The sequence below is a fragment of the Meles meles genome, chromosome 10 (assembly GCF_922984935.1).
Source record: "Meles meles chromosome 10, mMelMel3.1 paternal haplotype, whole genome shotgun sequence".
Taxonomy (NCBI): domain Eukaryota; kingdom Metazoa; phylum Chordata; class Mammalia; order Carnivora; family Mustelidae; genus Meles; species Meles meles.
In genome coordinates, this window is record NC_060075.1 from 5,212,841 (window position 1) to 5,240,037 (window position 27,197).

At 38.8% G+C, this 27,197-nt stretch overlaps 1 protein-coding gene and 1 non-coding gene across 6 annotated transcripts in view; both read right to left on the minus strand.

The window, feature by feature from the left end:
• GALNT11 (polypeptide N-acetylgalactosaminyltransferase 11) overlaps window positions 1-27,197 on the minus strand; it is a 54,133-nt gene that overhangs the window by 14,965 nt on the left and 11,971 nt on the right. For 2 of the 5 annotated variants that reach the window (XM_046020698.1, XM_046020699.1), the window contains exons 2-6: window positions 16,546-16,592; window positions 14,432-14,764; window positions 7,244-7,367; window positions 4,941-5,107; window positions 2,056-2,181 (exon numbers count right to left, since the gene is read on the minus strand). In XM_046020698.1, coding sequence (XP_045876654.1) covers window positions 2,056-2,181; window positions 4,941-5,107; window positions 7,244-7,367; window positions 14,432-14,726 — 712 coding nt within the window. In that variant the 5' untranslated portion in view covers window positions 14,727-14,764; window positions 16,546-16,592. Of the gene's footprint in view, window positions 1-2,055; window positions 2,182-4,920; window positions 5,108-7,243; window positions 7,368-14,431; window positions 14,765-16,545; window positions 16,593-27,197 lie in introns of those variants that run through there. The other 3 variants (XM_046020697.1, XM_046020700.1, XM_046020701.1) reach the window with 2 other exon arrangements.
• On the minus strand, window positions 10,803-10,921 carry LOC123952415. The gene has a single exon (XR_006820655.1). It is a non-coding gene; the product is annotated as a small nucleolar RNA SNORA15 (small nucleolar RNA).

Consider the following 27,197-nt stretch of genomic DNA (forward strand, 5'->3'; position numbering starts at 1 on the left):
CCGACTCCTGGCTTCGCCTCAGGTCATGGTCCTGGGGCTGGGAATGGGGCTTCAAGCTGGGCTCCGCACTCAGCAGGGGTCTGCGTGACATTCTCTCCCCGTCTCCCTCCATCCTTCCCAGCCCTTCTCTCTAAAAAAAGAAAAAGAAAAAAAAAATTCTAATTTAGGATACATTTCCCTGCCTGAGAACACAACTGTCTTCAATGGTGACACAGAATCATGACATTAGTGATCATCGCTACAACATAGCAACTCTCTTAGGAGTGAGAGAAACATGTACCCCTTCTGCCATGCCAGTGAGAGGGGTTCCCTTCTCCTCTGAAGTCACCATTCAGTGGCCACATGCTCACTTCTTCTTCCATTTTCTGCCCTTCCTTCCTAATTCCCCAGCCTGGTCAGCTGTAGTGGCTTTCATGAGCCAATGAGGTATCTTTTCTTCTAGCTAGTAAAGTAAGAATCACAATGATTTTATCAAGCCTCTACACCCCAAGTTCTGGAATTCTCAAATTACCTTCCTATTTTTTCCCCATATCCATATGATCCTTACAATATTATATACCTAATATTTTTAAACTAAATCATTGAACTTAAATTTATTTTAAAAGGAAATTTTATCAAGATCATAAATGAAAATCAGGATCACTAACCTTACAGAGGTAACCATAAAGAGAAATACAATGGTTCAATACCATGTAACTAAGAACAAACCAGATATATTTTCTGTAAAATACTAAATTTGATATTTTTTTCCAAAGATTTAATTTACTTATTTGAGAGAGAAAGAGAAAGCATGAGGAAGGGTGAGTGGCAGAGGGAGAGGAAGAAGCAGATTCCCTGCTGAACAGGGAGCCCAACATGGGACTCGATCTCAGGACCCTAGATCATGACCTGAGCCGAAGGCAGAGGCTTAACCTGGGACACCCAGGTGCACCGTTCTTTCTTTTTCAAAGAGGAGGTAAGTATATGCTGGAAATGTCTTAAAGACAGATTTGTAATAGAGAATTTATCTTTGATGGAATCAGAAGAATTGAGAATTTTAAAGAAAGTATCTTTATAGTTTTATAAATCAATTTTCATTGTTTTTAAGTAATTTCCACACCCAGTGCGGGGCTTGAACTTACAACCCAAGATTGAGAGTTGCACACTCTACTGACTGAGCCACCCAGCTGCTGCGGTAAGTCAATTTTCAGTATCATGTCCATTTATCCAACAAAAATCACGATGCATTATCACCAGAGGTATGTATTTGAACTTAAGAATTACTGGCTTATAATTAATATTAGTTAATATTTAATTATTAATCAAATATTTATCAAATAATTATATTAATTATACAATTATGTTATATAATTATATATTAATTATATAATAATTAAATAATTATATATTAAATAATTAATAATAATTATTATCCATTAATATTATTTAAATCAAACCATTTGAGTACACATATTTTAAACACATATTTTATATTTTGTATGACAAAAATTACAGGGGTGCCTAGGTGGCTCAGTCTACTGAGGGGCCATCTGACTCTTGATTTCAGCTCGGGTCATGATCTCAGGGTCATGGGACTGAACCCTGTGTCAGGCTCTGTGCTCAGTACGGAGTCTGCTGGAGATTCTCTCTCTCCCTTCTCCCTCTGCCCTTCCCCCTGCATGCTCACTCGCTCGCTCTCTCAAATAAATAAATCTTTAACAAAAAAATTAAGAGTAAAAAAAATTACAGAAGTTCAGATACATTTTGGTCTACTCTTCTCCTCATACAGGCAAACAAGATACAGACCTACAGGAGCAGCAATAATTTGCAATAAGGACCACCATGAAAACAGACCAGTTTGGACTCCAGAGCTCACCTCCCTGGAGTCTGTATTTCGGGACAACAGGGGTGGAGTTATAAAGAAACCCTTTCCAAAGTGAACACAAGCCTTCTCTCTCCTGCTGACAATGCCCATTTAAGAAATCATGTTTCACAGATCTCTGCACAGTAAGAAAGGCTCCAAGGACAAAGCCCTTGTCACTCATCCCCCACTGAGAAGAGAGCAGGAAGTTATACCTGTAGAGTGGGCTGCTCCAATCATCCTTCCTCGAATCAATCCCTCACGCTTTGTGTTTCTTATTACTTTAATTTTTCCAGGGAGATATTTTTGGACATATTCCTCTAGTTCTCCTTTCAAATCATCTGAAAATAAAGAATTATAATAAAACAACAGGAGACATATACAAAAACTTTTTAAATAGCTACTCTAAGATTGTATCTGATACTTGCAGCAACAAATTATCAAGTAAATATTACAGAATCTTTTGCTGCTTTATTTAAAAATAAAATTATGGTTTATCTCCTAAGGAAGAAAAAGAAATGAAGAGTAAGAGTTGAAACACTAGCCAAGAAGAATACTTAATTTATAGAATTATTCATATTTCCACAGCAACTAGCACAATGCTTTGCATAAAGAATGTTTGAAATGAATATCCTGAGTGAATGAATGTTCCGCTGACTGCATTAAATCAGATTTAAAAGCAAAATAAGGTATATCTTTTGTTTGAAATTAACTGTTACTCTAATTCAGAAGTTTTAATGACTTTTTTAAAAGATTTTATTTAGGGGCCGCCTGGGTGGCTCAGTGGGTTAAGCCTCTGCCTTCGGCTCAGGTCACGATCTCAGGGTCCTGGGATCGAGTCCCGCATCGGGCGCTCTGCTCAGCAGGGAGCCTGCTTCCTCCTCTCTCTCTACTTGCCTCTCTATCTACTTGTGATCTCTCTCTCTATATCAAATAAATAAAATCTTTAAAAAAAAAAGATTTTATTTATTTGACAGAGAGAGAAATAGTAAGCGTGAACACAAGCAGGGGGATTGGGAGAGGGAGGAGGCGGCTTCACGCTGAGTGGGGAGCCCGATGCAGGGCTCGATCCCAGGGCCCTGGGATCATGACCTGAGCCAAAGGCAGACACTTAATGACTAAGCCACCCAGGTGCCCTTGGTTTTAACAACTTCTATTGCTCCTACCAAGAATTATATAATAACAGCAGTAAATACATCCTTTTATTAATTTAGTATCTTCCAAGGACACTAAATATTTTTTATAAATTCTAGCTCATTTACATTTAAATTTCATAACTTCAAATATCTATTAAGTAATTCTTTCCATTGTTAGTAGATAAACCATGGTAAGTTAGCATGAATTTTCACTTTAAAAAAAAAATAGCTACAAACTGAAAAACAAAATACAGATTTAAAAAAATTTAACACCATAAATTCTACAATTTAGTATTTAGACAATTTTTGTTTCTTAATTATTCTTTTTTGAAATTAAGTTTTGTTTTCTATTAACCTTTCTAAATTTTCTCTTGTGCTATTTCAGTATATGCCAAGGTTCAAGCATTTTGTTCCCGATGGGCTCAGTATACATTTCCTTGCTTTATACAGTCAACAGGCAGACCAATCCTGTTGTTAATAAGAGGTGCTAATAAACTCTTGAGTAATGAAAAATCTATAAGTGGCATCCAATTCATCAATGTACTCCTGCAGCTTGCTGGAATGAAGAGAGCAGAGGCTGAGAGCTATGCAGACCAATGGTCTAATTTCAGCTCTACCACTTAACAGCTAAAGGACCTTGAGACTATTTAATATTTCCTCTCTATAAAATAAGGATACAACCTATCTCTCAAGATAGCTGAGACCCAAGTGAGTAGCACAGTCTTCCGTCCTATGTGTACATGAAACCATTCTTAGGAAGTCTATGTTGAACTGAAGAAAGTACAAATTTCCAGTTATAAAAGAAGTCAGTCAGAGATGAAAAAGTAGAGCAGAGGGAATACAGTCAATAATATTGTAGTGACACTGTAATGTGACAGACGGTGACTATACTTATTGTGGTGAGCAATGTAATGTATAGAATATTGAATCAATACATTATACAACTAAAACAAATCTAACAATTATACTTCAATATTAAATTTTTAAAAAGTGGGGGCGCCTGGGTGGCTCAGTGGATTAAGCCACTGCCTTCGGCTCAGGTCATGATCTCAGGGTCCTGGGATCGAGCCCCACGTCAGGCTCTCTGCTCCGCAGGGAGCCTGCTTCCTCCTCTCTCTCTGCCTGCCTCTCTGCCTAGTTGTGATTTCTCTCTGTTAAATAAATAAAATATTTAAAAAAAAAATTTTAAAAAGTGTATAATATATATACTGAATCATAAAACACTGGCATTCAGAGATCGAAGAGCTACCACAATGCAATCTGCTTTTATCTGGGGACAGTCAATATAACAAACTCATCAGACGAATATAAGCCCGAGGTGTTATACCGAGAGAAAAAAGTCAATGTCGAAAGGTCACTTATTTATGATTCCATTTATGTAACCATTCTTAAAATGAAAAAATCACTGAGAAAGAAACAAAATCACAGAGATTAAGGTTGCCAGGGATTAGGGATGGAGTGGGTCAGGGAGGTGACGTGAATATGAACAGGAGTAGTCTTTATCCTGATCACAATGGTTGTTGCAGGAATGTACACACAGAATAAAATGACACAGAACTGTACACATACGCTATAGTGACCATCAAATTCCTAGTTTTGATGTGTCACTGTCTGTTAGATATACCAGTGGGGGAAACTAGGTGAAGGGGTTAACAGAACTTCTTTGTAACCCACTGTTGCTAATCTATAGTTATTTTTAAATAAAAATTTTTTTCAAAAGGTAAGCCAACGGAAAAATTTCAAGGGCCAAACTTAAATAGCACGGTCTGTAAAAGATCACAAAGCTGTTTCCAAAAAATTATCCTCTAATCAACAAACATACTTACTTGTTGCGGACTCCCCCGCACGTGCTGGGACCAGGGTCCTACCCACCATCTATCTGAACTGTCAGCTGATGCTGCTGATTCTAATTCTACTGTGATCAACAGCCCAGATCCCATAGGATCAGCTACAACATCCCTTACCGAAGTCACTGTCATCGTCCACAAGGATGATTTCATGAAGGAGCTGGGCTGGTGTGCGGTCTAGGACACTGTGCACAGTACGGAGCAAGGCAGACAAGGCTTCGTTGTAGAAACAGATAACAACACTAGCGACTGGCAGGTCCACAGGGTAAGACTTGTCTTTACATCTGTGAAGACACATATGAGAAAACACATATGATGTCTTGAAAGGTTCAATGTTTTAGGTCATTACTCACTAAACATTAACTGCCTCCTGCTCAGACTCCTTCCTACGATATAACAAAAGTTTCTTAAAAAGCATTTAAAGGGGGGGTGCCTGGGTGGCTCAGTGGTTTAAAGCCTCTACCTTCGGCTCAGGTCATGATCTCGGGGTCCTGGGATCAAGCCCCGCATCGGGCTCTCTGCTCAGCTGGGAGCCTGCTTCCCCCTCTCTCTCTGCCTGCCTCTCTGCCTACTTGTGATCTCTCTCTGTCAAATAAAATCTTAAAAAAAAAAAAAGCATTTAATACACTGGTATCATACTCAAGAGTTTTATAGTTTGTTAATAACTACTCTCTGCTACTCTGCTTATTTTTAGATTAACATTTAAAAAAATTTTTTCTTTTTGTGGTACAGAGGTTACATAAAAATGTGTTATCTGTATGGAATCACGACAAGTTTTTAATGCAGTATTCATAAGTTCATGTTTAGCTTCTCCACAATGAACATTCAAAAGAAAGTAAGAGGGGCGCCTGGGTCACTCAGTGGGTTAAGCCGCTGCCTTCAGCTCAGGTTATGATCTCAGGGTCCTGGGATCGAGCCCTGCATCGGGTTCCCTGCTCAGCAGAGAGCCTGCTTCCCCCCCTCTTTCTCTGCCTACTTGTGGTCTCTGTCAAATAAATAAATAAAATCTTAAAAAAAAAAGTAACAGAAATATAAAACTTTGTATTTAAAAATTTTATTTCTTGCCCAATAACAGAAAAAGATTTGAGTAAACTAGGACATAACCAAAATCAAGATTCTATCAAGCAACTATGTGATAAAAAGGGTTAGATGGCTTCAAGCAACAATAATAAAAAATCACTAACTTAAAGAATAAAATCCAGAATTCCATGTTCTTTGCACGGCATACAAAGCGTTCCAACATCTGGACCCTGGCTACCTCCAGTCTCCTGGCGTTCCCCTGCTGTGGCCATAGTAATGGTTCCAGTGCCTTTTCAAGCGGTGTCACGACCCAATCTGTTCCCCATGCACGGAGTGGTCCCCTGCACACTGCTCAGCCAACACCCTCTACGGGGCCTTCCCTTACCACTCTGGTTTCGGGGTCCCCACCAGACCAGCTCCTACCACAGCCCTCATTCTAGCACTACCACAATTAGCCGTTCCATCTATCTTCCCTACTAGGCCTGTGATCCCAGGGACTGTGTCTTACTCTACTTATTTCCAAGACCTAATACAGTGTCTAGAAAACAAAGGTGCTCAAAAAAGTCTGCCTGTGGAATGACTGACCAACCACATAAATGAAAAGCCTTTGAAACAACAAAACCAGTGGCGCCTGGGTAGCTCAGTGGGTTAAAGCCTCTGCCTTTGGCTCAAGTCAGATCCCAGGGTTCTGGGATCAAACCCACATCAAGCCCCATGTTAGGCTCTCCGCTCAGCGGGGAACCTGCTTCTTCCCCTCTCTCTCTGCCTGACTCTTTGCCTACTTGTGATCTCTGTCAAATAAATAAAATCTTTAAAAAAAAAACACACACGGGGCACCTGGGTGGCTCAGTGGATTAGGCCGCTGCCTTCGGCTCGGGTCATGATCTCAGGGTCCTGGGATCGAGCCCCGCATGGGGCTCTCTGCTCGGCAGGGAGCCTGCTTCCCCCCTCTCTCTGCCTGCCTCTCTGCCTACTTGTGATCTCCGTCAAATAAATAAATAAATAAATCGTTAAAAAAAAAAAACACACACAAAACACACACACAAGACAAAAAAGTGAGATGAATAAAATTCTTCACTGATTTTTAATTCCTTTGCCACAAATACAATAAACATTTAAAAGAAATTTATGCTCAGAAGTTTATCTAGTTAAACGCAGTTAATACCTCTAGTCTTTTCCCTATGATTTTTAAATTTCAAAAGAGACAGAGCAAGCTCCAGAACTGTTAGTAGAATCTCCACCTTCAAGTGTCATAGGAGTGGAAATCTGTCTTGAAGTTTTCTAGTATCCTGAATGATGAAGCCTACATGCATTTAGTAACACCACGCTCACAACTTACTATACTGCCACGAAAAGCACGGTCATTAAAACACAGCAGTATAAACCACTGAGAAACATACGCAGCATTCCTTGTGTCCGGCACGTCTCTGTGGTAGCCCAAGCGGTTACTGATAAGCATGTTGAAGGCATGTTTCTGATAGCCCAAGTCTCTCAACTCCTGATCACGTTCATTAAAAATCATACCTGCAAAAGATTGAAGTTACAGTCAGTAAAATCTGTTACAGCCAGTTAAATCTGGAAAGGTCTGCTACAGTTATTGTTATATTATGATCCTATGAAAATCCTGACTTTAATCTCTTATAACTAAATAGCCATGTTTCTCAAATCTAGATTGTCTCCATTTTCAAAAAAGTAATTGAAGCTAGAGTCAAATTTTTGTCAGTCTGGAGCAAAAAGCAGATACACCTTAACCATACATGATACCTGATCACTAGCCATTAATCTTAAGAATATTATCAAGAGAAAAAATTAACGCATCTTTTTTCAAAAGACTTAATGATGGTATTTCCATTAAAGCAATAGACTGCAGAACCTATGTGGGCAACAGGTCCCAATGACAGGCAGGTTTGTATAAGAGCCCGCCCCTAAAAGTTAAAAAAAAAAAGCTACTGATAAACCTTTCTATAAAAAGCCTCTGATTCCAGATTTTAATCAGCTTCATAATCAAGAAAGCCAAGAAATTCCCTCAGAGAGCCCATCAAAATCACTACAATTCAACATTCTTGTTCTAACATTCGGAAACCTTACCTTTACAAAGAAGGATAATTTCTTTTTTTGCTTTCTTTCCCATCTCAAACCTTTAACCTCTCCTCACAGAATGACTCCCTTGTCCCAGCATTTCCCAAAGTCTGGTCACAGAAATCTAATTTCACTGGACATTAACAGATGTTCAAAAGGAAAAAAGGATTTCATGGTCAAACAATTCAGGGAAACAATGGATTTTGAAAGTCGAATAGGTTTTAGTTTTATCTGGAATGGAAGGACAATCCTGATCCGTTAATACTGTTGACTGTTTCACAGACAGCAGGTGTGAGGGGATGGGATACAGAATGACTACAGTGCCCAGATCCACTTTGGGAAACGCTACCTCTTAATATGGTTTTTCTGTGAGCTTTTAAAGCTGGAGTACATTTTTTTTTAAACAGAATATTTTTATTGTTAACAGAACTCTAGAAACTTCATTTATTTTTAAAGATTTTATTTGACAGAGACACAGTACGAGAGGGAGCACAAGCAGGGCGAGGGAGAAGCAGGCTCCCCGCCAAGCAGGAACCCCAATGCGGGGCTCGATCCCAAGACTCTGGGATCATGACCTGAGCCGAAGGGAGATGCTTAACTGAGCCACCCGGGCACCCTAGAAACGCCATTTTAAAGCAGTGTTTAGTGTCCTTGCATACTCAGTTCTTACTGGCTATATGGTAATGAAAACAGAATTCCACGTTTTGCTTCTATTACAGAGTGTTTTCCATGTATTAAGATACCCTAAACAGTGATCCTCGATCACCTGAAGATTACTTTCAGTCTTTGTCAATAATTGACAGAATTGTGCTGACATTTCAGCTATTACTAGTTTTCATGGTTTTACATTGTAATATAGACTTTTAAAAAGAACTTCCAGTACAGTTAACATACAGTGTTGTATTAATTTCACATGTATAATCTACTATACTCAGTGCTCATCATAGTGAATGTACTCTTAACCTCTTGACCTGAATCACCCGCCCATTCCCACTCACCACCTCATAACCACCAGTTTGTTCTCATTAAGGGTTTCTTAATTTGTCTCTTTCTTGAATTCCACATGAGTGAAATTATACGGTAGTTGTATTTCTCTGACTTATTTCACGTAGCATTATACCCTCTAGACCCATCCATGTTGCAAACAGCAAGATTTTATTCTTTTTTATGACTGAGTAGAATTCTGATGTGTATATACACACACACCACGTCTTCTTTATCCATTCATCTACCAATGAACACTTGGGTTGCTTCTACAATTCAGCTATTATAATAATGCTGCAGTAAACATATGGGTCACATGTATCCTTTCAATTTAGTATTTCTGTATTCTTTGGGTATACACCAAGAAATAGAATTACTGGATCATATGGTAATTCTATTTTTAATTTTTTGAGGAACTTCCATACTGTTTTTCACAGCAGCTATACCAGGCTGCATTCTCACCAACAGTGCATGAGGGTTTCTTTTCCTCCACATCCTCATCAACACTTGTTTCCTGTGTTTTTCATTTTAGCCTTTCTGACCGGTATGAGGTGGTAGCTGCGTTTCCCTGATGCTGAGTGATGTTGGGCATCTTTTCACGTGTCTGTTGGCCATCTGGATGTCTCTTTTGGAGAAATGTCTATTCATACCTTCTGCCCATTTTTAAATTGGATTATCTGGGGGTTTTGGTGTGGAGTACATCCTTTTATAAATACAAAAGAACAACGTTCTATTAACATTTTATAAGAGGATGCAAAATCCTTGAGAGCAGAGACTTTGATCATGTTCAAAACAAAAACTGCTTGATACCCAGCACCTAGGACAGTGCCTTGCACAAGCTAGATTCTCTATAAATACTCCTTGATTCAATCAATCAAAGGACTAGCTCATACTAGACACTGAAAGGAATATTTTCTAATATATCTCTTTTGATGAAAAATTATTCCATATTAAAAGATCACTTTATGTCCATCATAAAATGTGGTGTGTGCACACACACACGGATATTATTCAGCCATGAAAAAGGGAAAGCCTACCGTTTGTGACAACACGGATGGAACTTGAGGGCACTGTGCTAAGTGAAACAGAGAAAGACAGTACTGTAATACTGTATGATCTCGCTAGAGACAGAACAGATGCGGTTGCCAAGGTGGGGTGGGAGGAGGTGCAGATGGGGTGAATGCTGGTTAAAAAGATACAAACTTACAAGTTCTGGGGATGTAATGTGTAGCATGGTAAGGGTGAATACTACTACTGTATTGTGTATCTGAAACTGGCTAAGAGTAGATCTTAAAAATTCTCATCCCAAGAAAACATTTTTAACTATGTGAGGTGATCAATGTTAACTTACTGTAGTAATCATTTCACAGTATATGCTTGTATGAAATTATTATGTTATATACTTTAAACTAATACAATGTTATATATGTCAATTTTATCTCAATAAAACTGGAGGGAAAAATCACATTAGCTTACTTTTAGCTTACTTTTGTCCCTCCCCTGCTCATATAAAATCATAGCCAATTAACTAGCATGCCAGAGGAGCTATTTTTTTTTTAAAGATTTTATTTATGTATTTGACAGACAGAGATCACAAGTAGGCAGAGGGGCAGGCAGAGAGAGAGAAGAGGAAGCAGGCTCCCCCTGGAGCAGAGAGCCCGATGCGGGGCTCGATCCCAGGACCCTGGGATCATGACCTGAGCCGAAGGCAGAGGCTTTTACCCACTGAGCCACCCAGGCGCCCCAGAGGAGCTATGTTTTTTCACTTAATTTTTTTGAGTATAACCACAGCAATTTTAATATTCCATTTGAAAGCAATATAAACGTATCAAATAGCAAAATGATTCAATTAAACTAGTACTTGGAAGCTCTTGCAAGCTTAGTATTAGTTCATTTATCTGTATCCACTTTAGAAGATGGTAAACTATGAAAGAACTCCCCATACCATCACAGGCACTGGCTTGGTGTCTGGCTGTGTCTACTACGGATGAGAGGAACACAGTGTTCAGCCATGCCTCACAGGAACTATTTCAAGTCCTTTTATAATTAACTGCAGATTAAATGAGAAAATCTATTTCTAATTTTAAATTTATTATTGATCATCTTTTCTAAAATGTACTTCACAAGTTCTTTCCCCTATTTATTTTTATTATTTTTTAAGGTTTTATTTATTTGACAGAGAGAGACAGTGAGAGAGGGAACAAAGCAGGGAGAAGGGCACAGGGAGAAAAGCAGGATTCCTGAGCAGAGAGCCCCAAGCGGGGCTCAATCCCAGGACCCTGGGATCATGACCTCAGCTGAAGGCAGAAGCTAAAGGACTGAGCCATCCAGGCGCCCCTCCCCTGACTGTTTACAGATAATGCCCTCGGCAATCACCATACTTCTAACTGTACTGATTTTTATGAATTCCTTCTGTATCACGTTTCCTTCACAGAAGCTGAGGAGGTTGTTTTCATTTTTCTCACTGTGGTAAAAGGCAGACAACATGCGGATCACCATCGGTGACACGAGCACACTTACAACATGAAACTCCATGCCCATTAAAGCAAGCCACCCCCTCCCCAGCCCCTTCAGCCACTAATATGCTTCTAGTCTCCATGCATTTGCCTATTCTAGGCATCCATATAAATGAAATCATGCAGTATCTCATCTTTTGTGTTCTGCTTTCACTGATCATATAATGTTTTCGAGGTTTCTCCTGGTTACAGCATGGGTCGGAACCTCATTCCCTGCTATGCCTGAGTAAGTCCCTGCACGGAAAGACATGCTGCTTGTCCTTCCATCCACTGATGAACATCTGGGTTCTCTGCACCTCTGTTCACTGAGAACAGCACTGCTATGAACATTGATGTACAAATCTTTGTTTGAACACCTGCCTGCAATTCTTCTGGGTATATATCCAAGAGAGGAATTGTTGGATCATAAGGTAACTCTAAGTTTAACCTATTGAGGAACCAGCAATGAATGAAGGTTCCAATTTCTCTGTATCCTGGCCAACACTTGTTATTTTCCTTTTTAAAGAAATTATAACCATCTTACCAAGTGTAAAATGGTATCCTCATTGTAGTTCTGATTTGCATTTCTGTAATAACAATGTTGAACATTTTATGTGTCTGTCTTTGGAAAAATGTCTATCAAATTCTTTGCCCATTTTTAAACTGGGTTATTTGTCTTTTTATCATTGAACTCTTAAGAGTTCTTTTTATACTCCGGATAATGAACCCCCATTAGAGACAGGATACACAAACATTTTCTCCCATTCTGTGGGGTGTCTTTCTTCTTCCCTGATTGTCTTCTTTGATGTACAAAAGCTTCTAATTTCAGTGAAGTCCAATTTATTTTTTTTTCTTTTGTTAACTTGTACTTTTGGTGTCATGTAAGAAACCACTACCAAGGGGCACCTGGGTGGCTCAGTGGGTTAAGCCGCTGCCTTCGGCTCAGGTCATGATCTCAGGGTCCTGGGATCGAGTCCCACATGGGGCTCTCTGCTCAGCAGGGAGCCTCCTTCCCTCTCTCTCTCTCTCTCTGCCTGCCTCTCTGCCTACTTGTGATCGCTCTCTCTGTCAAATGAATAAATAAAATCTTTAAAAAAAAAAAAAAAAAGAAACCACTACCAAACCCAAGGTCAAGAAGATTTATCTTTAGGATTTCTTCCGAAGGTTTTATGCTGTTAGCTCTTCTATTTAGGTCTTCATTTTGAGTTAATTCTTACAGATGATATAAGGGTTCAACGCTCCTCCACTGTGCGTGGATTACCTATTTGTCCCAAAAGCATTTGTTGAAGAGACTATTTCTCCCCCACTGAACCGTCTTGACACATTTTTTAAAAATCAAGTGGCCAAAAATATCACAGCTTTATTTCTGGACTCTCAGTCTAACCACTGATATATACATCTGCCCTTAGGCCAGTATCAGACTGTTTTGATTAATGTAGCTTTGTAGAGAGTTTTGAAGTGTGAGCCCTCCACCTTTGTACCTTTCCTAGACTGTTTGGGTTATTTAGAACCTCTTGTAATTTCACATTAACTTTAGAATCAGCCTTTCCATCTTTTCAATAAACCTTATTCTGGTTAAGGTTTGCACTGACTCTCTGGATTGCTCTGGGTAGCAATAGTTCCCTAAACAGCATTAGTATTCCAGTCCATGAACCTAACATGCCTTTCCATTTATTTAGGTCTACTTTTATTTCTTTCAGCAGTTTTGTAGTTTCCAGTGTACAAATCTCACACCTTCATGGCTATACTTAAGTATTTTATTCCTTTTGATACTACTGGAAATGGAATTGTTCTCTTAGTTTTATTTTTCAACTTCATTGCTAATGTACAGGGATACAGCTGGTTTTCGTGTGTTGATCCTGTGCCCTGCAACTTAGCTGAACTGATTTTTTAGCTATAACAGGTTTTTTGTATATCTGTTATAAAGCATTTAGTTTTTCAGCTAAGCACTCTGAGTTTGTCACATTTCGAGTGTCTACAATTTTCTCTCTACTTTCAAAGGCAAATACAAGGTCCATTCAAAACAGTAAACCCAAGTTACTTCTTTATAAAAGTTTTCTACTAAAGTAACTTAAATAAAGAGGCTAGAAATTTACCTATTAATGCTTGTAAAGTGTCTAAATAGCAGTCTAAAAAAAGATAACAAGGTTTACTTTATGGAAGTGGAGGAAACAGTTTCCATTTCCTCATATAATTTTAAGAATTTTCAACTCCATGTATTTGGAAATCATTAAATCCTAAAAACTGATTTCTTTGAAACTATGATCAAATAAAAAGAAACATTTTAACATTTCCTTTATATTTTATGGATCTTTCAATCTCTGAAAAATCTCTTTTACTTCTAAATTACTTATCATTTGAGATTTCTAGGAGAAGATTAAAGATCTTTCTAAGTTTTAAAGATAACCAAATTGGCTCATTTGTCCCTTCAAATAAAATTTGCTAAAACCAGGATTCTAAAATTACAGTACACAAAAAACATACAGATTGCTTCCAAATTGAACAGAACAGAATTTTTGATGAAAAGTTTTCCTTTTATAAGAGTTTACAAACTCCTATATTTAATATACTGCAGCATCTTAACAATTCTTGTAAGTAGAAATCTTATTAGATATAATTTCAGTTTATCTCTAACAAAGTATGTTCTGTTTTAATGAACTCTGCCTTTCAAAATATGTTATATATAATCAAGTTACCTTTCGACCATTTCTTTCCATTATTAAATAATGCTAACAATTAAAATCTTCCCCCATAAGTTCCATTTCCTTCCTTCCTTCCTTCCTATTCTGGACCTTTTTACTTTCTCCCAAGTCCTCATAAAATACTGGTCAGAAATGGCTAAATTAGAATATAACTCCCCACTGAATCTGCAAAATCCTAGAACCTCAACTAGTTCATTAACAAAATAAATTAGAGGGGGAAATGACCCATTTCTAATCCCCTGAGCAACATGTGATTTAAAGAATAAGTAAATTTAAACTTCCAATGATTAAATACTCTGGCATGCTACCAGAAGTCCAATACACTTACCCAACTCAGAAGAGAATTTCATGTTGCCTTTTTCTGGATCTTCAACGTGATTATCTATTGTATCATCAATTCTGTTTACTTTGAACTGTGACTCTAATACTCGACTTGGGCCTCGCGTAAATCGGGGATAGAATTTTTTGGGAAATGGTCCATGGGGCCCAGACCCCTTGATGGGCACATTCTTAAGTGGCTGAGTCACTTCACTGAAGTTGAAATAAATAAAAAGCAAAACCGTCCAGGTCGCAGATGTAAAAAGGCATCCATAACAGAAATATCGAACTGTGACACTTCCCATTATAGACCTAGCATAGCTGAAGGGCCATCTTCAATCTCCTGAAAAAGAAGGACAGCGAGGTTAGACCCTTCAGGACACTTGTAAATCATCCACCAAGTTCACAATCACTGTTTTCCAAACAACCGAGCAGAACTTCTCAACTATTTACTTAGGAACCCTACGCACAGTGTTAACTAAGACTCAAATAAAAGAAGGTATGTGTATAGCGCTGAATTTTAAAAAAAAAAGGATTCAACAATTAAAATCATAGGCAGCAAAACAGCTGACTTCTCGTCTGTGTTAACGGATATTTTACCTTTGGTCTGGATTGCTTACAGTGTGGTAATTTCTTTCAGATTCTGGCTTTTCATGAGGAAAATACAATTACCTTATGTATCATGGCAGTCTATCTAAAGTGCAGACTTCCACTATAAAATTATAGGACTCTTTCAACCCAAAGATCTTAAAATCTGTTATTAAAAATAAGCAGCCTGAAGAAAACTGTTCTACTTTCCAATCAAAAATTAAACCTGCCCTAATGCCTACTCTAGATTCAACAGTTATAGTTCAAATTTATAAAGGAGAGTAGAAGTAAGGTGAAAAAAATCTATAGCTTTGGTAATAAGCTTCCCAGTGAACTCGATGCACAGCCAGATTTGGGAACCAATGGTATAATGAAAAGACAAGATTAAGTACTAATCCCATTCTGTCACATGATAGCTATGTAATTTTAGACAAATTACCAAATTTCCTTAGCCTCACTTTCATCAACTGTATTCTAAGTTAATAATACTGTCTATCTTGCTGGATACTTGGAATTAAATGAAATACTCAGAATTACATAAGACATGTAAAATATCAAGTACAATGATTAACACACAAAACACAGTGACTTGCACTGGATAAAGAGAACCTCCACAAACACTGTGGCTAGCTTTTATTTCATCTGCTCACTGTATTCCCTCACTCAGCACAATGAATGGCACAGAAAAGCTGTTGAATGATACCTACAGAATGAAAGAGCACAGCACAAACTCAACGTTGTTTTCCTCCTTCTCATTAGGTCTAAACTTAGTATGTAATATGAATGGCATACAGGACACCTGTTCCTTACAATGACCCACAAGTCCCTATCTAATCTGGAATTACCCCCTTACTACATTTTCTATTACTTCCCTCCTCATTCACTTCATTCTAGACACAGGTCTCCCGAAGGTTCACCAATGTGTCAATCACACTCCCACTGAGGGATTATGCATCAGTTCCTCCCTCTGCCTGGAATACTTTTCATCCCAGCTAACTTCATCTCTGTTGAATCTTTGCTCAAATACCACCTTCTCAGTAAGTTTCTACACTAAGGTAATTTAAAACTGCAACTCAAGCACAGAACACTAGCACTTCTGGTTCTCCCCACTCTGCAACTTCCACCTTCCTACACACTACATAATTACTATTTCTTGTCCATCCCCCCTGCTAGAATGTAAGCTTCATTAGCAAGAGCTTTTGTCTGTTTATTTCCCTGTGGCATCCCCGAGCTTACAACAATCCCTGGTATGTTTAATAAATATTTGTGGAAATTAATGAATCAATTACTGCGGTACAGTTTTCAATGTTTGCAAAATGCTGGGTATTTATAAGTGAATGTAGTGCTGTCACATTCAAGGCAAGCGGTACCTTATGCTATACAAAAATATTATGACTACCTTATTTCAACAATATGAAACTAGGCAGAACAACAGTCATAGTTATTATTTGAAAAGGTACAAAAAACAATAGGCTCTCATTGTCCAGTTTCACAAGTTAAATAAAGGTCTTTGTGATAAAACAGGAGGCTACTTTCCATTTTGTCCACTGCATGCTCTTAGGTTCCCTCTTGGCTGCCAGGACCTATGGGCGAAATGAAAAAGTTTTTTCAAGACCTCACCCATAGGATTTGGCCAACTCTGTCCAGATTATCCCCAGAATACCCCTCCCAATCCTAAGCACAATAGCCCAAACATCAAGAGTCCTTGCTTCCTGAACTGTAAAATGTATTAACTCTCAACCATTCTATCAGGCAGATATTTTCAAGCTATATTATGATAATTCTTAAGAGAACATTTTTTACATAGTCAATCCTTATACTAAATTAAGGAACCTATAAAAATGAGAGGAATTTATAAAATCAGATCATTTGTTTTATATAATTAACCATAATAGTCTTCAGAAACAAAGACACTATCAGTTTTAGACAGGTCAAGAAGTTATTAGCAAACCTGAATAAAATACAAAGCAATTAGATACCTGTTATTTAATAAAATAACAGATTCTTAACTACTTAAGAAGACGTGCAAACAAAAACCAAAAGACAAAAATTTTTTTAAAAGATTTTGTTTATTTATTTGACAGACAGAGAGGCAGGCAGAGAGAGAGGGAGGAAGCAGGCTCCTTGCCGAGCAGAGAGCCCGATGTGGGGCTTGATCCCAGGACCCTGAGACCATGATCTGAGCCGAAAGCAGAGGCTTTAACCCACTAAGCCACCCAGGTGCCCCCCAAAAGACAAAATTTTAATCAAAGCTATGCTAACAAAGAACAATAAAGTTTTTCTGCTTTGTGCTGTTTGCTATTCCTTCTATAGGAAATTATCCATGGCTTCAATATCCAAGGCTGAAGCCTTTAAAAAAGGAGGGTCAAAGCAAACATTTAAGGTTAGTTAATACAAAACAACTAGTGAACAAATTCTTTCAATCATAAACTTGAGCAGTTAATAAAGCCAAAACTTCAGCAGTTAGATGTCAACGTAATATATTTTTCAAAAGTTAAATGAATAAAAGGCTAACCAGGCAGTCATGGTCTGGTAGCTGCTGAGGTACAGGTGCCTTGTAAGCAGAGGGTCAGGGTTTCACCAGGGAGGTACAGAAGCAGCAGTTTGAGGAGAAGCGCATGCAATGTGCTGATCAGAATGACAGACCACAGCTGTGAGACAGGCAAGGAGAAACGGGAGGACGTGGAAGAAAGAGGCAGAATGAAAAACCTGTGCAGGGCCAACGGACCTGAAGTCCTGTGTGGCTGAGTAACTGCTGGAGTTATACTATAGAAAGAGTAACAAGGAAAGACTGATGTGGTGGTTGGAAAATGAGATGTCGGGGCGCCTGGGTGGCTCAGTGGTTTGGGCTGCTGCCTTCGGCTCGGGTCGTGGTCTCGGGGTCCTGGGATCGAGTCCCGCGTCGGGCTCTCTGCTTGGCGGGGAGCCTGCTTCCCTCTCACTCTCTCTGTCTGCCTCTCTGTCTACTTGTGATCTCTCTCTGTCAAATAAATAAATAAAATCTTTCAAAAAAAAAAAAAAAAGGAAAAGGAAAATGAGATGTCAACACTCAACATGTTGGAAAGGTACAGTTAATGACAGAGGAATCCTTTCCAGATGCACGAACTGGAGATACCCCAATAAACAATGTACCTATTGTGTAAATATTACTATACATACCATAAGCAACCCCACACACCCCAAGAAGATGAGTCATTTCTGTATTTTCAAACCCATTATGTTTACCAAACACAGTGTCCGGTATTAAAAATTAACAAGTACTTGTTTTTGTAATTAAAAATTACACAAAGTGTATTTTTGTTCCAGAAGACGTTACAGGACCTTGATTCTGTGAAATGTGAAAATCTTAGAGAAGAGTAAGATATGTGAGATGAGCACAGCCTGGGGAATAAATGTCCGTTGTCAGGAGAAGGAGGTGAAGGAGCAGAAGCCAGCTAACCAGTTTAAATAATTTCATTAGACATTGTCATTATTAAGCAAAATATTCAGTATGCCAGCAAAAGTCCCAATTCTTCCACTCTCAGTCTGAGACTTCTTAATGATAAATTTGAAATCACTGCAAATTTTATAAATCAAAAGATAGCTTCATATAATTCCATGCATATCAATTTGAAAACCTAGGAAAATAACTTTTAAGGAAAATACACCTTACTCAAATTAACCCCAGTCCCAAAAGAAATGCAAACAGACCAATCATCACATAAGAAATAACATCGTAAGAGTTTCTCAAAACAACAACAAAAACAAACCACCACACAGACAGAGAGCTTCACAGGGGACGTCTACTAGTCCTTTAAAGACTTACTAATCCTAATGCTCCCTAAGCCACTAAAAAGAATACATAATAATAATAAATCTTCCAAATCTGTTTTATAAAATGAGTAGGACACTGATCTCAAAATCTGACAAAAATTGAACCTCCCAAAACACACATCTAATTTATGAATACCAATCTTATGAATATAAAAAAATCTTTTTTATGAATATAAAAGATCTCAAGAATAAATACTAATCATAAACTTAACAAGCAATGTCTTTAAACATGTATGAGAAAAAACATAAGACACTCCTGAAAGCCCCAAAAGACGACTTGATCACATGGAAAGTTGTACTTTACTCTTGAGAGAAACCCCAAATCATAAAAGTCAGCTCTCCTTAAGATAACTTATATATGTTATATAATTGTATCAAAAATACTAGCAGATCTTTTTTCTGGAGCTAAACAAGTTGCTCTGGGAAAGAATGAACAAACAGGGAACAGGCAGGCAAACCCTGAAAAACAAGTACAAGCGGGGTGAGCCCTACTGGATTATAAACTCCAGCGTTTTTCTACCTAACAGTACAGCATGACACATTCACAGACTAAAAACCAATGGGGCAGGATGAGAAACTGAGAAATGGACCCAATTACATTTAGAAATTTAGTGTAAATGATTATAGATAACATCACATGCCAGTGAAGAAATGAATGACTTTTTGCTAAATGGTTTTGGGACCACTGTCTAGCCACATGTTAAAGGCTACACTAGGGTCCACTCCTCTCACCATTCACCAAGACACACTGATATGAATTTGATATTTAAATATGGATGAAAAAATTAACTACTGGGGCCACATCAAAATAAAAAGATTCTGCACAGTGAAGGAGACAGTTAACAAAACTAAAAGATGACCTTCAGAATGGGAAGAGCTATTATGCAAATGACATATCCAATAAAAGGTTAGTATTTAAAGTATATAAAGAACTAATACAACTCAACATCCAAAAAAACCCAAATAATCCAACTGAAAAATGGGCAGAAGACATGGACAGACATTTCTCCAAAGATATCCAGATGGCCACCTGACACATGAAAAGATGCTCAACATCATGCATTATCAGTGAGACACCCCCTCACACCTGTCAGAAGGGCTAAAATCAAAAACCCAAGAAATAACAACTGTTTTGGAGAAGACGGGCAAGGATGTAGAGGAAAAGGAACCCTTGTGCACTGCTGGTGGGAATGCAAACTGGTGCACCCACTATGGAAAACAGTATGGAGGTTCCTCAAAACATGACTACCCTATAATCTGGTAATCCCACTACTGGGCATTTACCTCCCACAAAAATACAAAATCAAAGGGATACATGCACCCCATGTTTACTGTAGCATTATTTACAATAGCTAAATTATGGAAGCAACCCAAGTGGCCATCAAGAGATAAATGGATTAAAAAATGTGGTATATATATATACAATGAAATATTATTCAGCCATAAAATGACATTCTGCCATTTGAAACAGCACAGATGGAGCTAGAGTACATAATCCTAAATGAAGTCAGTCAGTCAGAAAAAGGCAAATACCATATGATTTCACCTTATGATTTCACAAATGGGCAAAGGGAAAAAAAGCAGGGGGAAGGGAAAGAAACCACAAAACAGACTCTTTAAAAAAAATTTTTTTTTAAGGTTTTATTTATTTGACAGAGAACACAAGCAGGCAGAGAGACAGAGGAAGAGAGAGGAAGGGAAGCAGGCTCCCTGCTGAGCAGAGAGCCCGATGCAGGACTTGATCCCAGGACCCTGGGATCATGACCCCAGCTGAAGGCACAGGCTTTAACCCACTGAGCCACCCAGGCGCCCCTAAAAATTTTTTTAATCTAAATTCAATTTAATTAACATGTACTGTACTACTAGTTTCGAGGCAGAATTTAGTGATTCATCAGTTAGTTGCATGTAACACCCAGTGCTCATTACTTCAAGTGCCCTCTTTAATGCCCAGCACCCAATTACCCCCATCCCCTCCACAGCAACCCTCAGTTTGTTTCCTTTAGTTATGGTTTGTCTCCCTTCTGGTTTCATCTTATTTTATTTTTCCCTCCCTTCCCCTATATTCATCTGCTTTCTTTCTTAAATTCCGCATGAGTGAAATCATATGGTATTTGTCTTTCTCTGACTTATTTCGCTCAGCTAACATCCTTTAGTTCCACCACATCATCACAAATGGCAGGAGTTATGGGGTCCCTGGGTGGCTCAGTGGGTTAAAGCCTCTGCCTTCAGCTCAGGTCATGATCCCAGGTTTCTGGGATCCAGCCCTGCATCGGGCTCTCTGCTCAGCAGGGAGCCTGCTTCCCTTCCTCTCTCTGTCTGCCTCTCTGCCTACCTGTGATCTATCTGTCAAATAAATAAATAGAATCTTTAAAAAAAAAACCCAACAAATGGCAGGAGTTCATTCTTTTTGATGGCTTAGTAATAGTACATTTTCTCTATATACCACTCTTGTTATCCATTCATCTGTGGATGAACATCTGGCTCTCTCCATAGTTTGGCTACTGTGGACACTGCTGCTACAAACACTGGAGTGCACGTGCCCCTTTGAATCACATTTGTATCCTTTGCATAAACACCTAATAGTGTACTTGCTGGGTGATAATGGCAGTTCTATTTTTAACACTCTGAGGTACTGTCTTACTGTTTTACAGAGTGGCAGCACCAGCTTGCATTCCCACCAACAGTGTAAGAAGGTTCCTCTTTCTCCACATCCTCGCCACCATCTGTTGTTTCCTGAGTTGTTAATTTTAGCCATTCTGACTGGTGTGAGATGGTTTCTCATTGTGGTTGTGATTTGTATTTCCTTGATGCTGAGTGATGCTGAGCACTTTTTCATGTGTCTGTTGGCCATCCGGATGTCTTCTTTGGAGAAATGTCTGTTCGTGTCTTCTGCCCATTTCTTGACTGGATTTTTTGTTTTCTGGGTGTTAAGTTTGGTAAGTTCTTTACAGATTTTGGATACTAGCCCTTCATCTGATAAGGCATTTACAAATATCTTCCTCCACTTCTAGGTTGCTTTTAGTTTTGTTGACAGTTTCCTTTGCTGTGCAAGAGCTTTTTATCTTGAAGTCCCAATAGTTTATTTTTGCTTTTGTTTCCCTTGTCTTTGGACACGTGTCCAGCAAGAAGGTGCTGAGGCCAGGTGCAAGAGGTTGCGGCCTGTGTTCTCCTCTGGAATTTTAATGGATTCCTGCCTCACATTTAGGTCTTTCGTCCATTTTATTTTTATATGCAGTTTAAGACAGTGATCCAGTTTCATTCTTCTGCATGTGGCTGTCCAATTTTCCCAGCACCACTTGCTGAAGAGACCATCTTTTTTCCATTGGATATTCTTTCCTGCTTTGTCGAAGATTAGTTGACCATAGAGTTGAGGGTCCATTTCTGGGTTCTCTGTTCTTTTCCACTAATTCATGTGTCTGTTTTTGTGCCAATACCATACTGTCTTAATGATTCCCGTTTTGAAATACAGACTGAAGTCCGGAATTGTGATGCCACCAGCTTTGATTTTCTTTTTCGACATTCCTTTGGCTCTTCAGGGTCTTCTTTGGTTGCATACAAATTTTAGGACTTTTTGTTCCAGCTGTGTGAAAAATGCTGATGGTACTTTGACAGGGATTGCACTGGATGTGTGTAGACTGCTTTGGGTAGCACAGACATTTTAACAATAGTTGTTCTTCCAGTCCTTGAGCATGGAATGTTTTCCCATTTCTTTATGTCTTCCTCAATTACTTTCATACATGTTCTATAGTTTTCAGAACACAGATCCTTTACCTCTTTGGTTAGGGCTATTCCTAGGTATCTTATGGTTTTTGGTGCAATTGTAAATGGAATTGATTCCTTGAAGAAACAGACCTTAACAATAGTGAACACTGCAATCATTGCCAGAGGGCCGGTGAGTGGGGGATGGGTGAAACAGGTGATGGGAATTAGGAAGTGCACTGATCTTGATGAGCAGTGAATAATGTACAGAACTGCTGAATCACCATACTGTACACCTAAAACTAACATAATACTATATGTTAACTATCCTGGAATTAAAATTTTAAAACTCTAAAAAAATACAGAGGATGAAACCATACAAGTAAATAGAAGAAAACAAAAGTAAATTCCTCTATCATCTGGAAGTAGGCAAAACTTTTCTAGCTATAACTGAAAATCCAGAACCAATCCCGGAAAAGACAGATAAACTAGATTATACAAGAACAAAAAAACTGGGGGTAGCAAAAGACACTGAAAGAAAATAAAAAGGCAAATGAGAAAGAAGAAAAAAATATGTGCAACTTTAACAAAAAGGCATTATCTCAGTATTAGATATCCATTGGTATATAACAAATTACCAGAAAAACAACACACATTTATTATCTCATCATTTCTAAGCAGCAAGCGTCTGAGCACAGCTTAACTGGATCCTCTGCTCAGGGTCAGGCAAGTCTTCAAGCTAATTGTCAGCCAAACTTCATTCTCCCCCAGAGGCCTGATTTCAAAACTGCTCCCAAACTCATCAAGTTGTTGGTAGAATTCCTCCCCTTGTATCTCTATGACAAAGGGGCCCTGTCAGCTGGAGGCTACTCCCAGACCCTAGTAGTTATCGGCAGCTCCTCGCCATGTGGACATCACCACAATCCCTAACTTCATCAGGCTGACAATGAGGAGTCTCCTCCACTCTGCTGAAAACTGAGTCGTCTTCTTCCCTTTTTTCTTTAAGATACATATGTATTTATTTAGTGAGAACGTGTGTGCGCGGGAAGGCAGAGGAAGGAGAGAATCTAAAGCAGACTCTACACTGAGCCTGGAGCCCAACACAGGGTTCAATCCCACAACCCTGAGATCATGACCTGAGGTGAAGTCGAGTTAGCAACGGTCAACCAGCTGAGCCACCCAGGTGCCCCAAGATGGAGTCTTCTATAACATAATGAAAAGGGTGAAATCCTATTATCTTTGCTATATAACCTAAGCTAATCAAGAAATTGACATTCTCTCATCTTCGCCATATGCTGTTGGTTAAAAGCAAGGCCTAGGCCCCTCTCCCACTCATGGGGAGAGAATTACACAAAGTGAGGGCAGAAGGTGGTAGGAAATCACTGGGGATCACCCTTCAGTCTTGTCAGCCACAATGAAAAAGAACCAACACCCCTTCAAGACCATTCACAGAAACAGAAATACAACTGGTTCTTAACCCTGTGAAAACAATAATGAACCTTGCTCATAATAAGGGAAAATAAGCAAAATAAGTCCTCACGGAGATACAATTTCCCACCTGCTGGATTTGCAAAAATCCAAAAGCTTGATGACATAGTCTGATAGTGAGGCTGTGGAAAAACTCTCATATGTGGTATATTACTTACCCTGGGCAATTTGGCAACATCTACTAAAATTACATACGCATTTACCCTTTGACCTAGCAGTATGACTCCCAGGAATCTACACCACCCAGGGAAAAAGTACGAAAACAATATATGCACAAGGTTATTCACTACGGGACTATCTGTAATAAGCAAGAGGCTAGAATCAATCCAATTGTGCACTGATGAAGGACCGGCTGAACAAATTAAGAAACATCCATACAGGCGCCTGAGTGGCTTAGTGGGTTAAAGCCTCTGCCTTCGGCTCGGGTCATGATCCCAGGGTCCTGGGATGGAGTCCCACATCAGTCTCTCTGCTCAGCAGGGAGCCTGCTTCCCTTCCTCTCTCTCTCTCTGTCTGCCTCTCCGCCTACTTGTGATCTCTGTCAAATAAATTTAAAAAATCTTGAAAAAAAAAAAGAAACATCCATACAATAAATATGCAGTTGTAAAAAGGAAAGAGAAATGTCTCTCCATGTTAACTTTGGTTTTATCGCTACACATATTGCCAGGTGAAAAAAAGTAGATGGAGAAGAGTGTATACAGAATGCTACATAAAAATATATCTATATTCATACATGTAACTTCTTATAATATGAAACAAAGGATGGATAAAGCAAAGGAAGGACAAAGCATAATACTGAGCTGATGTCTAACATTCTTCCATAAACCATTAAAAAAAAGTTGAAACCCATCAGGAGAGGGAGGACACAGAATGGAGGACAGGACTGAAAGGCCAACTTCATGTTCATAGGTGAAAAGCAGCTGCACTACTATGCAATTTAGGAAACTAGAAAGATATGCATACAAAATACGCAAGTAACAATTTAAGCACATACATGCTTTTTTAGTCCACTCAAAAACTGACTGATCACTGCTACTGTTAGCATCTACTGTTATTATACCAAAAGTATTTTCTGGCAAACTGTATAGGACAAAGATCCAAAATCTCATGAGATCTCACTCAATTTAAACTCTGTCAGGATGCCTGACTTAAAAAACATTAATCCCCACTACCCTGCATGGTGGCTAACATACAGAACTCTGCTGTGTTCCCCATCAGCCTTTTCTTGAGGATTATTTAATGATTTTTCAGAAGAAAAATGTTGTATTATTTAGTACATTAAATATGCTATGACTGGAACATAAATGGAAGGGTTTAAAGTATCATCCGTAGAGTGATATGTGTAAGAGGCACTGTCTTTGTGAATTTTACATAATTTAACTACTTTATGGAACAGAATTTTGCAGCTGGTGTGTTCCTTGTTAATATAAGTTAACGACAACTGCGGAAAGCATCTCAAAATGCGCTTTCTTAGCTCAGACAATTGTGCTGTTGAGAAACACCCTTCGCTGTAATTGATAATGACGCTGGAGTTTTGTTTTTATTTTATTTCGTTTTTATTTATTTATTGGAGAGCACACGCACGCAAGTGGAAGGAGGGGCAGGGATGAGGAGGGAATCTCACGCAGGCTACCCTAAAAGGCAGAGCCTGATGCAGGGCACCATCATCTTGCGACTCTGAAATCAGGACCTAAGCCAAAGGCAGTCGCTTAACTGAATGTGCCATCCAGGTGTTCCACGGTAAAAAATTTCTTAACCTGACTTAAAAATGTAAGAAGAATTTTGGAAAGGATTAAATATTTTAAGGCTTTGAATGAAATATAGTCTTTCCTTTTAACCTCAGAGGCAAAGGGGATCTTAGCATATTAAAAGAAAGGCTATTTTATTTTAAATCCATTAATTTGTCAAAAACTTGAAAATGAAATGTGAACACTGAACAAGTATTCTAAAAGCACAATCTGAAAAACTTTTTCCTCCACAAATCATTAACTAGTCTGAATTTGTCTGCCCAACATCCAACTTCTTCTACAAGAGTAACGAGACCACACTACCTAACTCACACACAGTACAGCTTTCATTTTCCTTTAACACAAAATTTTCGTAATGTTTAATAAAACGTAAAACATCTCTCCTTTTTTAAGACTTCATTTGAGAGAGCATGCCCACCTGCATGAGCATGGGGAGGGGCAGAAGCACAAGCAGACTCCCAGCTAAGCTCAGCTCCTGACTCAGCGCAATCTCAGGACCCTAAAATCATAACTTCAGTCAAACTCGGACGCTCAAGTGACTGAGCCACCCAGGTGCCCCTCATGTCTATCCCTACATGATAAGTATGTACCTTTCAGTAGTTTCTGGCTATTTTCTCCTTGGTCTCTGCTACATTCCAAGTTGTCAAACAGCAGACATCTATTAGCTTTTTCCATAAAAGGGACACATTCATATTTTAAGTGAGCTACAGTCATGTGAGTACAAATGCTGATTGACAGCAATGCCCTTCCCACTGACCCCTGTGAAATTACCAGGTGATGACAACACAAAAAAAAAATTTTGTTTTTTTCTCATTCCTTATCTACCTGAAAGACTGAAAGAAAACACTGTCACCATCATACTTCATAACTACAAGTAAGGAGATTACTGAATTAGGAAAGGTTCAGAGCAAATTCCAGACATCATGTGCTTTCCTGGGAATAATCCTCTGACATCCCTCAGACATTCACGAATATTCTCTCTATAACATCAGAGAGAACATAACACATGTAGTGGTATATACAATACCTCAAATGCAGAGAAAAACCACATGGTGATGCTGATGGGAGAAAGCAGCAAGACAAGAACTAAAAGGACAGCTAGGAGTTAGCACATAAACCAATCTTGGGACACCTGCTTGGTCAGTGAAAATGGACTGGCAGGGGCTGACCATTAGGCGTTAATATCCTCCCTGATCAAGTAGAAAGCAGTAGAAAGCAGCAACTCTCCCTGGCCAAGGCCTGGGGAAGACTAAAGGAGAAAGTGACCATAGCCTCAGGAGGGGCTTACGCAACACCCATATACTTCAAGGAATCTTATATTCAAGATCTTTCTAACTATATATTCTACTAGATATAATTTATTATCATCTCTTTTATTTTCATGAATCCATTTCTGACCCAATGTGTCTGATCAAGATCAACAGGCACACACAGGGAATG